This window comes from Salmo trutta, chromosome 31, assembly GCF_901001165.1.
Source record: "Salmo trutta chromosome 31, fSalTru1.1, whole genome shotgun sequence".
NCBI classification, from domain to species: Eukaryota; Metazoa; Chordata; class Actinopteri; order Salmoniformes; family Salmonidae; genus Salmo; species Salmo trutta.
Window position 1 is genome coordinate 8,292,132 of NC_042987.1, and position 14,734 is coordinate 8,306,865.

General features: G+C 42.0%; 1 protein-coding gene across 12 annotated transcripts in view; it reads right to left on the minus strand.

The window, feature by feature from the left end:
- The window catches only part of LOC115169433 (receptor-type tyrosine-protein phosphatase S), a 106,351-nt gene that overhangs the window by 44,953 nt on the left and 46,664 nt on the right, over positions 1-14,734 (minus strand). For all 12 annotated transcript variants that reach the window (XM_029725041.1, XM_029725037.1, XM_029725034.1 and 9 more), the window contains exon 6: positions 6,880-7,068. In XM_029725041.1, coding sequence (XP_029580901.1) covers positions 6,880-7,068 — 189 coding nt within the window. The remainder of the gene's footprint in view (positions 1-6,879; positions 7,069-14,734) is intronic.

The following is a 14,734-nucleotide window of genomic DNA, read 5'->3' on the forward strand; positions in this document are numbered from 1 at the left end:
GTGTTGAGGATCAGCGAAGTGGAGATGTTGTTTCCTACCTTCACCACCTGGGGGCGGCCCGTCAGGAAGTCCAGGACCCAGTTGCACAGGGCGGGGTTCAGTCCCAGGGCCTCAAGCTTAATGATGAGCTTGGAGGGTACTATGGAGTTGACTTCTGAGCTATAGTCAATGAACAGCATTCTTACATAGGTATTCCTCTTGTCCAGATGGGATAGGGCAGTGTGCAGTGTGATCTCGATTGCATTGTCTGTGAACCTATTGGGGTGGTAAGCAAATTGAAGTGGGTCTAGATTGACAGGTAAGGTGGAGATGATATGATCCTTGACTAGTCTCTTAAATCACTTCATGATGACAGAAGTGAGTGCTACGGGGCGATAGTCATTTAGTTCAGTTACCTTTGCATTCTTGGGCACAGGAACAATGGTGGCCATCTTTAAGCATGTGGGGACAGCAGACTGGGATAGGGAGAGATTGAATATGTCCGTAAACACACCAGCCAGCTGGTCTGTGCATGCTCTGAGGACGCGGCTAGTGTTACCATCTGGGCCGGCAGCCTTGCGAGGGTTAACATGTGTCGGTGGCACTGTGTTATCCTCAAAGCAGGCAAAGAATGTGTTTAGCTTGTCCGGAAGAAAGACGTCTGTGTCCCCGACGTGGCTGGTTTTCCTTTTGTAGCCCATGATTGTCTGTAGACCCTGCCACATATGTCTCGTGTCTGAGCCGTTGAATTGCGACTCCACTTTGTCTCTATACTGATGTTTTGCCTGTTTGACTGACTTGCGGAGGGAATGACTACTCTGTTTGTATTCTGCCATACTCCCAGTCATCTTGCCATGGTTAAATGTGGTGGTTCGCACTTTCAGTTTTGCGCAAATGCTGCCATCTATCCACGGTTTCTGGTTAGGGTAGGTTTTAATAGTCACATTGGGTACAACATATCCTATACACTTCTTGATGAAATCAGTAACCGTCTCAGTGTACACGTCAATATTATTCTTGGAAGCTAACTGGAACATATCCCAGTCCGCGTGATCAAAACAATCTTGAAGCGTAGATCCCGATTGGTCAGACCAGCGTTTAGTAGTTCTTAGCACGGGTACCTCCTGTTTGAGTTTCTGCCTATAGGAAGGGAGGGGCAAAATGTAGTCATGGTCAGATTTGCTGAAAGGAGGGTGGGGGAGGTTCTTGTATGCATCCCGGAAGTTGGAATAACAATGGTTGAGTGTTTTTCCAGCGTGAGTACTACAGTCAATATGCTGATAGAATTTAGGTAGCCTTTTCCTCAAATTTGCTTTGTTAAAATCCCCAGCTACAATAAATGTAGCTTCAGGATATATGGTTTCCAGTTTGCATAAAGTCCAGTGAAGTTCCTTGAGGGCCATCGTGGTATTGGCTTGAGGGGGGATATACATGGCTGTGACAATAACCGAAGAGAATACTCTTGGGAGACAATACGGTAGGCATTTGATTGTGAGGTATTCTAGGTCGGGTGAACAAAAGGACTTGAGTTCCTGTATGTTATTACAATTAAACCATGAGTCGTTAATCATGAAACATACACCCCTGCCCTTCTTCTGTCGGCGCAATGAACTGAGAATACAGATGGCTGGACCGACTCTGACAGTATATCCCGAGAGAGTATGTTACAATCCCTGATGTCTCTCTGGAAAGAAATCCTTGCCCTGATCTCGTCATCTTTGTTATCCAGGGACTGAACATTAGTGAGTAATATACCCGGAAGCAGTGGGTGGTGTGCGCGCCTCCTAAGTCGGACTAGAAGATTGCTTCGAGTCCCTCTTTTTCGCCGGCGTTGTTTTGGGTGATAGAGGGCATTCGTGGCAGGTGTGTCCTCTAGGAAACTCGATGGTCAAGTTAAAAAAAACAGGCATGTTTCAGGTCTTCACGAACCCAGATAGGTGAGAGCACGCCAAACGCTCAGATGAAACTCTACAAAACAATCTAAAAAGTATGTGTCAATGAAAACGTGCGTACAAAATGTTATCACATTGTAGCATTTCGGATTTCAAGTCAAACAGCCATTTTGATTCATTGATATGTTTTCTTGATGCTACATGCATAGTCACTGCCAATTTAGCCTGCTCTAGTTTTGGCCTTCATGTTTTTTTTTTAACACAATATACTTGCAGTGAAGCCACTCAACAACTACATCACATTAGTCATTCACTAACAGACTCACATCGAGAGCGACACACAGAAGCAACCAGGGTCCACACCACATGTTATTGCATCCCACTTTTGACATTCATATTTATATCTTGTTGCTATATTTGCATCACTTAATCACATAAGCATTTTGCATATTGCTATTGATATGTTTAATAATTGTATATTTATATTGTAACTAATATTATAGAATTTGATAACGTAATTATGCATTCATGTACTATCATTATTCCTTGTTAATATTTTCTATTTCTTTGTCTCCCTGCAGAAAAACAAACATACATACTAAGTTACCCACCGGCTGGCCAATCCTAACAAGAATTATAGACTAATGCCAACTGTGAATCATATCTGACTGTAAGGTTCTGGATGTGGCTGGTGCAGAGGAGTCAGGCGCAGGACAGCAGAGATGAGTAACACAATGAACTTTACTCAAAATTTCCAAATACATGAAGCAATACCAAGCCCACAAACATCGGACCGAACAATAAAACAATCACTTACAAAAACCATGGGGAAAACAGAGGGTTAAATAATGAACATGTAATTGGGGAATTGAAACCAGGTGTGTAAAACAAAGACAAAACAAATGGAAAATGAAAAGTGGATCGGCGATGGCTAGAAGGTCGGTGACGTCGACCGAACAAGAAGAGGGACCGACTTCGGCAGAAGTCTTGACACTGACTTACTTTCATTTTACTAGGCAAGTCAGTTAAGAACAAATTCTTATTTACAATGACAGCCTCAGAACAGTGGGTTAACTGCCTGGTTCAGGGGCAGAACGACAGATTTTTACCTTGTCAGCTCAGGGATTCGATCTAGCAACCTTTCGGTTACTGGCCCAACACTCTAACCACTAGGCTACCTGCCGCCCCGTATTGTGACTCAATCCATCTGAACAACCTTCCATGCCATGTATCATCATCTGAATATAAAGACTCAGGTCAGAGACATTAGCATAATGGATGACTGGTGGATCGCATTGAGCCCTGGGCTAAACTTTGTATTAGTGCTCCTGCTAACATTAGCAGTCATTGCCTGTATTTTTTTCCCATAAATTAGAAATATAATGCCATATTTCCGTTGATTTTGAAGAATATTAATATGATTAATACCTTCCAGATCTTTGAATTGTCTTACTTTATCAATATAAAAGTGTGAAAGAACTGTTCATGTTTTGTTGTCATTTGATAATTTGCAAAGAAAATTTTAACATTTGAAGCTTCAAAATCATGTCTTGAAAAAGTTTTTTTATTTTTTATTATCCTGAACAAACGTATTCATTTATATTTTCACAAAACAATCTTTTCTCGTGTCCTTTGTTTAAGAATAATACTACTCATAATTAAAAAAACGGAATTATGAGGAGTTTATAAACACACCATATAATAGAAAGGAATATACAAAAAGAGAAGGGATCTAATTCTGCACTACACAGGTTTCGAAAAACCATCAAAGTGTTTAAGAGCTTTAGAGAAAGAGGAAAGGACATCAAAACAGAAGTTAACAGTGTTTTCAACCTTTTCCGGGTTAATGCTCCCAGTCTCAGGCAAGGTGTCGCACAACTACATTTTGTGGCGTTCCAACACACCATGTCATGTTTCAGAACACCCCGGGATGTATGTTTCAATAAACCTTTAATCTGTCCCAATACCCTCATAACCATGTGTTTCAATACTGCAGCAAAGGTAAGGTTTCATCTCCTTTAAGGTGGTGGTAGCTCAGTTGCCACTAGTTTTAGTGTTACAAAGCCCTTCATTCTAACAGCGTTGAGACAGACGGACATACAGTAAGACAGCGCAGGAGAGGTGCGATCCATCCAGACACTGTGTGTATGTGGGAGAGAGAGAGAAGGGGGGGGGAGATAGAGACAAAGAGAAAGAGAGAGAGGGAGAGACATGAGAGAGAGACATGAGAGAGAGAGAGAGAGAGAGAGAGAGAGAGAGAGAGAGAGAGGGAGGGAGAGAGAGAGAGAGAGAGAGAGAGAGACTCCTCCACAGGAGTATTGCATCTATACCTGGACAACAACTAATCTAGAGAGGCTGAAGTTACAGTAACAATCTGGAAACTATGGGGAGTTGTCTTGTTAGGGAATGTATGTGTGTACGTTCCTGCGTACATTCCTGCGTGTGTTTGTGTTTATTGAGCCGGCTCTCTCGCCGCTCTGCTAGCTGACCTCTTTGCTTCTCACTCCTGCAGACACATGAAAGGCAAACGAGGCAGAACTCTCTCTCACTTCCCTCCTCCCTCTCCCTTTCCCTCTCTCGTTCTCTCCCTCGCTCTCCCGTCCCCATGGAACAAAGCAGAGCTCGGCGCAAAACAGGCATAACTTATCTGTGCAACAACCAAGCAGGAGAGCGGGGGGAAAGAGAAAAAATGAGAAAGCGAGGAAGATAGAGAGTCCTCTACAACACTCTCTGAGACAACAGATCCTGAAACGCAGACACACACACACACACTCATAGACTCACACAGATGGAAACCAACTGTCAAAATGTAACATGTTTCATGTTAAACTGTAGTTTGTTTGTATCCTGTTTAGTGAATGATTACTGTGAGTATTAATTGAGTTCAGGCCATGAAACTGTGTGTGCTAACTTAGAAAGGTTGATCTAATCCGATAAGAGGAAATTGCCTAGGACCAGAGAGCAGGGTCAGGCCCAGAACCAAAGATGGACGGGCTAAACAAAGATGTATAGCTGGGCAGGTGACGCCTACATTGGAAGAGTATATCATGTGTTGAGAACTTTCTAAATGTATGCACTCAGCTGACTGTACCCTTGGTATTAAGCACTTGAAACTTCTCTTGAGTTTTTGGTCTCAATTCCTTATTGCAAAGAGGTTTCAATAGCATTTTTCTTTTTAACAAAACACACAAAACACACACACACACACACACACACACACACACACACACACACACAGATTGAAAGAAACACACAGAGACAGATAACAACATAAATGGGAGTGGTTAACAATGGTAAGCTATACAAGAAACTAGGGTGGACAAGCCCTGAATATGATTATTTGACTACTCCACGTGTTCACTAAGCTAAGCTGCGTGGTCACAAAGATTTATCTACTCCTAATCTAAAGTGAAGTTGGGGGTGGTCTCCAGATTTTATAGAGTTGATCATGTGCTTTGAGTGTCCCTCTCCCATGCCCAAAACTGAATAGGAGAGATGTCTGCCCATCATCACTAACCCCCCCAAAAAACTTAAAGGTTCACCCCAAAACCAAAGATGGTTTGCTAATTTCACCTGTCAAAAGTGGTCTAATGTCAAACCGAGTCCATATTGCACACCATATGTTGTGTGGATCTCACTTCATACATTAGGGGCAATTCTGTAGGCCTCAAACCCAAATTAATGAGAGGATAGAGGATTGGCCTGCAGAGTTCTCCTAATGCGTATGGCAGGACCTACACAACAGATGGTTGTCGAAAATGTACACCACTTTTGAGTTATGAAGACTCTTGACAAACTTTGACTCTTGGACCATATGCCTCACTACACCTCCTCAGGAGATGATGAATGGATGTGTGTGTGTGTGTGTGTGTGTGTGTGTGTGTGTGTGTGTGTGTGTGTGTGTGTGTGTGTGTGTGTGTGTGTGTGTAGACACTGGAGGGAGGAGAGGGATCAGGGAAAGAGAGAGGGGCCGTAGAGATGCAGAGAGGGATCTTCAGTGTCTTCAAGGGACTATAATGCAGAGGTTCTCAAAGTTGTTTACTTTGTGACCCATTAAATAAACAAAACCATGTTTCTATTCACAGCCGTCTCTAGTCAGTTTCTGTGACCCCAAAATAACTGGCTGTGACACACCAGTGGGTCCTGATCCACCATTTGGGAAAGACTGCTCCAGAGTGCTCAGGACCTCAGACTGAGGTGAAGGTTCACCTTCCAACAGGACATCGACTAAGCACACAGCCAAGACAACGCAGGAGCGGCTTCGGGACAAGTCTCTGAATGTCCTTGAGTGGCCCAGCCAGAGTCTGGACTTGAACCCGATCGAACATCTCTGGAGAGACCTGAAAATAGTTGTGCAGTGACGCTTCCCATCCAACCTGACAGAGATTGAGCGGATCTGCAGAGAAGAATGGGAGAATCTCCCCAAATACAGGTGTACCAACCTTGTAGCGTCATACCCACGAACACTCAAGGCTCTAATCACTGCCAAAGGTGCTTCAACAAAGTACTGAGTAATGGGGCTGAATACTTATGTAAATGTGATATTTCAGTTTTTTACTTGTAATACATTTGCAATAATTTCAAAAAAACAGCTTTGCTTTGTCATTATGAGGTATTGTGTGTAGATTGATGAGGGAAAAAATCGATTTAATGCATTTTAGAATAAGGCTGTAACGTAACAAAATATGGAAAAAGTTAAGGGGTCTGCAAACTTTCCGAATGCACTGTTTGCCAGACATGCCTAGACAATACGTCTGGTCTCTCCAGAAACATATATAAAATGACATTGAACATGAAGAGGGCTTCAAAGGAGTGTGCTATGAACATCAGTTCAGATCTAGCTTGCTCTGTAGTAGTCCATTGAGAGTTTTGCCCTAAGAACAAACCTCCCCAAGAACATACTGAGGAATCCCGTGATTCATATCACTTCTGTATTCCTCACCCATTTCTTTCTCTCTCTCTCTGCCTGGCCTTTCTCTCTCCCTTCCCTCTCTCCCTTCCATCTCACCTGAGCGTAGTTGTTTGATGCGTCCCAGGCTGGACCTGGGTTCTACAGGTAGGAAATCTTTGAACCAGGAGATCTCTGGGTCTGGGATGCCGCTGGCAGCACACAGCATGGTGGCCGTCCTGGTCCTCTCTACCACCTTCAGCTGGGGTCCCATGTCGATGCTGGGGAAACCAAACGGCAACAGGTCCTCTGGAGGGTTAGGCATGGGGGAAGGGTGGGATGGAAAGAGGGGAAAGGAGAGGGAGAAGAGATATTGTTAAGTCACTTTGATGGCAAGTCATTTTAATTTGTCTCATAAGACAGTTCCACAGAGAATGTGAATTAGAATCATGGAAGGTTTGATGTTTGGTACCAACATGGAAGATAGATTGCAGAACCCCAGTATATCATGCCTTGGTATGATCAATGTGGTTAACATAAACCTACTACACATAAACCTACTACACATGCTGAGTGTTATGACACCATTGTCTCCATCTAAAATCATTTGGAGTCTCCTCAAAAACACCACATCACACCACACCCACAGATGGTGGCTAGACTCCCAAGCACACTTCAAACTACAATCCCTCTTGATTAATTGTTTCTCTTCGCTAGTCTAGCTGGCTGTTGGCCACTAGATTAGGTCAACTGTGTTGGCAAGCAAACAAATGATCCAGTAGGCCTTCAGTCACTAAGCCTGAAATGTCGCTGGTTTGAATCCCCGAGCCGACTTGGTAAAAAATATTTTGAGGTGCCCTTGAGCAAGGCACTTAAACCTAATTGCTCCTGTAAATCACTCTGGATAAGAGCGTCTGCTAAATTACTAAAACGTAAAACGCCTGGAGCCTGGCCAGCTCATTGCTCCTACATGGCCTGTTGACACACATACATGTATTCCTGTGTTGTTCAGTTGGTAAGGCCAAGGTCATCGGATTCAATTCCCGCAGGGAACATATACACAATCTACGGTAAAATGTGCTGTTAGTCATTTTGGGAAAAGCTTCTACTAAGTGGCACATATTATGATGATATATCATATCCACAGTACAGACAGTGGGCTACCCCCTCCTCCGCTCCTTCCCCAGAGGCCTGGGCAGGTAGGAGGTAGTAGTGTCAGCTCTAATAGCTATGCACAGAAAACACTGGTATCCTCCGTGTTTCTCTGTGCCGTGAGGTGTATAGTAATTATAACTCTAATGACTATGCACAGGCTTCCTTCTCAGATACAGCAATGTCAATTAGGCAGTCAGATAGCAGGGAGAGGCAGGGCACAGGGGGTAATAACGACTTGTTAGCCGGCTAATTATTAGTGTACAAACGATTAGGAGGAAAGAGGTCTGTGACTGTGTCCGACTGCGTTGGGGCTTTGTGTTATTGCCAATGTGTATGTTCATGCTAATTCTATCAAGGTATGGGGAGAAATACACAATGGGACACATAGAGAAAATCATTCACAGGTGCCCAAACGCAGATGCATAAGACAGGGTGCACGTACACACACACACACACACACACACACACACACACACACACACACACACACACACACACACACACACTTTCTCTGGTGAATAGGCTTCCTTTGACTGCAGTCCAGATGGTCAGCCACATAATCATGCTTCCATCAGCCCTCCCTCATTCCTTTCTTCCCCCTCCTCCTTTCTCTCCCCTTCTCCTCCACCTGACACCCTTCTCCTGCACATACACATTCTTTCACACACGCACGCACGCACGCACGCACGCACACACACACACACACACACACACACACACACACGTCCATCATGCTAGGTATCCCTTTTCTCTCCCTTCTGAGATAGATCATTTGTCACCATGACAACCAATTGAGTGTCAAACAGATCCCACTGAACTGGGCTCAGTTCAAATCTGTACCACAACCGAGTTTTCTAACAAACGTAACGATGGGCAAAACAGTCTGATTTAATACCAGAAATATGATCTAGCTGTTATTTCTTATCTCAACGGTTCCCCCTGCCAGCCATCCAGTAGTGTGTCACTGTAACATCTGTCTTCACCTGATTGTATCGCTATCTCCTCAAAGATAGGCTGCAGAGAGCCTGTCAGACAGGCCCCACTCAGGAGAAAAGAACAGGAGGAGACAGAAATAGGAAGAAGAGAAGATGAGAATGGACGAGAGGAGGACTGAGGAGATGGGCAGGTGTGGAAGTAAGAGAGGGGGAGAGGAGGGAAAGGAGTGGGAAGAGAGGAGACAGGAGAATGGAGGGAGGGGGAGGGGGAGGGGGAGGGGAACGGAAGATGAGAAAAATAAATGAGACGAGACTCAAGTAGACTCAGTAAAAATCATTTCCACGTCAGATGCCCTGTCACCACCATTGCCTGGGTTCTGACCACATCCTGGCTAGCTGTCCAGAGGACACCCGTTTGAGGGGGGGATGCAAAACGAGCCGCAACACCCCCGGCCCTCTCTGATCAATACTAATAACCTGGCTGAATGGACGCTAGCGATACCGCCATCGACAGGAGGGAGAAAATGAAAGAAAGGAGAGAGAGAGAGGGATCGATGGGCAGGTCGGGAGGCAAGGCCCTCCGAGAAGTAAAAGAGAGGGAGAGAGGCAGAAAGTGTGGGGGGAGGGGTTGAGAAAAAGCGAGTGAGAGAGAGAAAGGAAGAGAGAGAAAGTGTAACATTTCAAATGTTATACTACATTTTAAACAGCTAATAATATAATATTTTAAATGTCCTTATTCTCTTCAAACATTTTGTCTGTCTAATGTTAACTCTTAATGTCCGATTGTTTTTGTCTTTGTTTTGTTTAGTTCGCTTTGTTGGTTTTTATCGTTTTTTTCTTTCGTTTTTGTTTTTTCCACTTGCTTTGGCAATGTAAACACGTTTTGCATGCCAATAAAGCCCCTTTGAATTGAATTGAGAATGAGATAGGCATACAGGGGTCTTTCCATCACCTCAGGGTCTATTCTGCTGGCTGCTTGCTGCTGCATGTTGTAACTGATTGTTTATGAGACCAGACCACTGCAGTAGAGCACAGAGACAGAGAGAGAGCTTTTATGTATTCCTGTCTGCTCGCTGTCATTAGACGTACAGCATATGAGCTCTCCACATTATACATGGGTGTCACGCCTACTCCCGCTCCTCCCCTCCGGCACTCGACGTTGCCGGAATACTAACCACCGGTCCTGGATCCATCATTACGCGCACCTGGAATCAATCATTCCGCGCACCTGCAAGTCGTCATGAGGCACACCTGGACTCCAATACCTCACTTATAACCTCCCCTATATCTGGCACTCCCTTAGGTTCATTCCTCAGTCAGTATTGTTTATGTGTTTCATGTCTATACGCTATTTGTGTTTGTTATATTGTTCCATATTCCGTTTATTATTAAAGTCACCACCTGCACTTGCTTTCCGACTCCAAGCATATACGTTACAATGTGGTAGAGTTTATGCACAGTACGGTGTGTGCCTAAATATACAGTGCCTTCGGAAAGTATTCACACCCCTTGACTTTTTCCACATTTTGCTGTGTTACATTGTTACATTTTTTAAAGATGAATGAAAAATGAAACACTAATATACCTTGATTAGATAAGTCTTCACCCCCCTGTTAGAAACAACTTTGGCAACACCTTTGGGTAGGTCTCATAAGAGCTTTGCACACCTCTATTGTGCAATATTTGCGCATTATTCTTTTCAAAATTCTTCAATCTCTGTCAAGGTGTAGATAGCAATTTTCTTATTTGTCTTTTTCAAAACAATACAGCAGAAACAGTAAAGAGTATATCAACATAAACAATGAAACTAAATAATAAATATTTATTAAAATAAAATAATCAATAATAATAAAATAATCAACTAACTATGTTTAATTGCAAAACAGAAATTTCCATACTTATGATATTGTATTGTTAAGAAGATATTATTAGTTAATCAGGTCTTCCTGGTTTGGGAATTGTATCCATTTCTCCGAGTTACTTTCAAATACAGGTTTTTGGAGTTTTAATATACAGTATATATATGTCATGTCAAGCTTTCCATATTAAAGATTTCTTGGATTATACTTTGTCATTCTTCAAATTGTGGTGCATTTATAACATTTCCTTATAATGGCTTTTTCACTTGCAGCAAGGATAACTTTTATCAGGTATCTGTCATTGCCCATCACGTTCTAGGGACTTTCAACACCAAACATATTTTAACACGGAACATACATTATCCCAAAACAATCTTCTTACATTCCCCCAAAACATGGGTGTAGTTGGCATCTACATGGTCACACAGCCGCCATTATGGCATTTGTATTCCTAGCTGTTGACTTTTGATTCTAGGAGTGAAAAAAAACTGGTCAACAAAACTTCATCTCCTCGTCTTGAGTTTGTAGAAGTTTGGACACACCTACTCTTTCAAGGGTTTTTCTTTATTTTTACTATTTTCTACATTGTAGAAGACATCAAAACTATGAAATAACACATATGGAATCATGTAGTAAGCAAAAAACTGTTCAACAAATCAAAATATATGTAATATTTGAGATTCTTCAAAGTAGCCACCCTTTGCCTTGATGACAGCTTTGCACACTCTTGTCATTCTCTCAACCACCTGCAATGCATTTCAATTAGCAAGTGTGCCTTGTTAAAAGTTAATTTGTGGAATTTCTTTCCCTTGTCATGACTACTTTCATTAATCTGATGACTGTTATTTATCTAATCAATTAACTATGTTTAATTGTTACCCGATTAAATTAATCATGTAACAATTAACTCATGAATTAATCATTAGGATTAGGATGATTTTTAAAATCATAGATACCTGGTTTAAATTATGGATCAAACTCAAACCATTTCTATATTCTGATTTCCTCTTCCAGTTTGTGTTGTTTCACCATCGAAAACCAGAGGTCTAGTGTAAATTATGATATATAGGGTACAGTATTCCTGTTAATGTCCTAAATGTGTCTTTATCCCCAGCTACAGACTGGATTAGGCAGCCTTGAATGACAGGCTTAATATCTTTCCGGATAGCACTGTATTGTGAGTCACACCAACACACTAGTTGTGCAGCTAAGTAGTATTTCCCCCCCCCCCCCCCCTTGTCTTTAGGGAGCTGTAGAGTCAAATATCTAATCCTTGGTTTCCTGCCATTCCAAATGAACCATGATATTAACTTGTCCCACAGATTGAATTGTTTCAGGGGGACCTCAACTGGTAAAGACTGGAATCTGGGGAGACTATTCATTTGAACTTTCTCTAATCTAGAGCTGAAATCTAAAGGGAGAAGGGTCCATGTCTATATATCTTTATGAATATTTCAGATAATTGGTTTGTATTTTGTTATATATAGCTTTGAATTATCCTTTGTTAGGTTTACCCCTAGATATGTAACCTTTTCTGAATTTCAGTTGAAACCAAATGTATATTTTATTTCCTGCAATACGGTGTAATTAAAGCATAGAATTTGTGTGTTGTGTACATTAAGTTTGTATCGTGAAAAATAACCATATGTTAGTTTTGGGAAGCAAGTGTTGGGGTCAGTCATGTGAACTAGCACATCATCAGCATATAAGGCAATTTTATGCTCTTTTCCTCTGATGCCAATACCATGTAATTAATCATTTTGCCTTATTGCTTGAGAAAGGGGCTCAATATACTGTTCCTGAGTGGCGCAGTGGTCTAAGGCTGTATCACATCTGGCTGTGATTGGGAGTCCCGTAGGGTGGTGCACAATTGGCCCAGCATCCTCTGGTTTTGGCTGGGGTAGGCTGTCATTGTAAATAAGAATTTGTTCTTAATTGACTTGCCTAGTTAAATAAAGGTTACATTTTATTTTTTTAAATATACACACAACGCAAATAACGCAGGTGAGGCGCAACATCCCTGACGCATAAAATTATTTAATTTATCAGATGGCCATTCACTTTAATTCTACCTGTAGGCTCATGGTAAATGGTTTTAAAACATTGGATTGCGTCTTTTTTTAAGCCAAATCTCTCTAAAACGTGATATAAATGAGTCCAATTAACACTATCAAAAGCCATTTCTGTATCTAAACTGACTAATAGTGCTTCTGAATTGTTTTCTTTAATCTGATTGATGATATGTAGAGATCATCTGATGTTTTGGGTTTGATGGCCTCTAATAAAGCGGTTTGGTCCAACTCAATTAGATCCGGCATAAAGGTTTGAAGTCTCTTGATGATAATCGAGGTGTATAGTTTATAGTCAAAATTCAAAATTGAGATTGGCCTATAATAATTACTGAAATGTTCTTTGTCTTTACCCTCATTTTGGTATGACAGTAATGATGGCTTCCTTTGATGAGGGAGGGGCTTCACCCTCTTTAAGGGTGAAGGATAAAAGTAAAGGAATTAATTCTTCCCTATTTGGGGAGTTTTTCTCCCATTCTTCTCTGCAGATCCTTTAAAGCTCTGTCAGGTTGGATGGGGAGCGTTGCTGCACAGCTATTTTCAGAACTCTCCAGAGATTTTAGATCGGGTTCAATTCCAGGCTCTGGCTGGGCCACTCAATGTCATTCAGAGACTTGTCCTCAAAGCCACTCCTGTGTTGTCTTGGCTGTGTGCTTAGGGTCGTTGGGCTGTTGGAAGGTGAATCCTCTCCCCTGTCTGAGGTCCTGAGGACTCTGGAGCAGGTTTTCATTAAGGATCTCTCTGTACTTTGCTCAGTTCATCTTTCCCTTGATCCTGACACCACCATGCTTCACTGTAGGGATGGTGCCACGTTTCCTCCAGACGTGACACTTGGCATTCAGGCCAAAGAGTTCAGTCTTGGTTTCATCAGACCAGAGTTTCTCATAGTCTGAGAATCTTTAGGTGACTTTTGGAAAACTCCAAGCGGGCTGTCATGTGCCTTTTACTGAGGAGTGACTTCCATCTGGCCACTCTACCATAGAGCATTGGAGCTCTACGGACAATTCCTTTGACATCATGGCTTAGTTTTTGCTCTGACAGGTGAGTGCCTTTCCGAATCATGTCCAATCAATTGAATTTACCAAAGGTGGACTCCAATCAAATTGTAGAAACATCTCAAGGATGATCAGTGGAAACAGGATGCACCTGAGCTCAATTTTGAGTCTCATAATTAAGGGTCTGAATAATTATGTAAACAAGGTATTTCTGGTTTGTATTTTAAATAAATGTGCAAAAATGTCTTAAAACCTGTTTTCGCTTTGTCATAATGGGGTATAGTGTGTAGATTGATGATTTCTTATTTTTATTTAATCTATTTTAGAATAAGGCTGTAATGTAACAAAATGTGGAAAAGGGAAAGGGGTCTGAATACTTTCCAAATGCACTGCGCCCCTACTGGATGGAAACTACAAGTGTAATGGCTGTGCTCAATGCAATGGCACTTATAAATGTAGATCCTTCAAACACCCTCAAACAGGGAAATCGATCCCATTAAAGGTGCTATTATGTGCTCCACTAAGGCAGTTATTTATCTTATAATGTGTCCTTGTGGTAAAAATGATGTGGGCAAAACAAAGCGTGAATTAAAAGTATGTATCTCAGAGCATCGTAGCACCATTAGGTGCAAAAACTTGACTTACCCAGTTGCGGCCCGCTTTTTGGAAACAAACCACTCGATTTCTTCCCTACGTTATATCGGCATCGAACATGTCACCCTCCCTAGGAGAGTGGTGACCTCGGCAATTTATTGTTAAAACGAGAGGCTGCCTGGATCTTTAATATAAAGACCCTTGCTCCCTTCGGTCTCAACATAGACTTTGATTTGAGCCATTCTTGTGATTACTGTGATTTTGCTATTGCAAATGTTTTGTCTATGTAGCCAAATTGTAACTATGATCGTATGTTATCCATTCATGTTTTTGGTATGTTGTTTTTTATTACATCAGAGAATTAACCA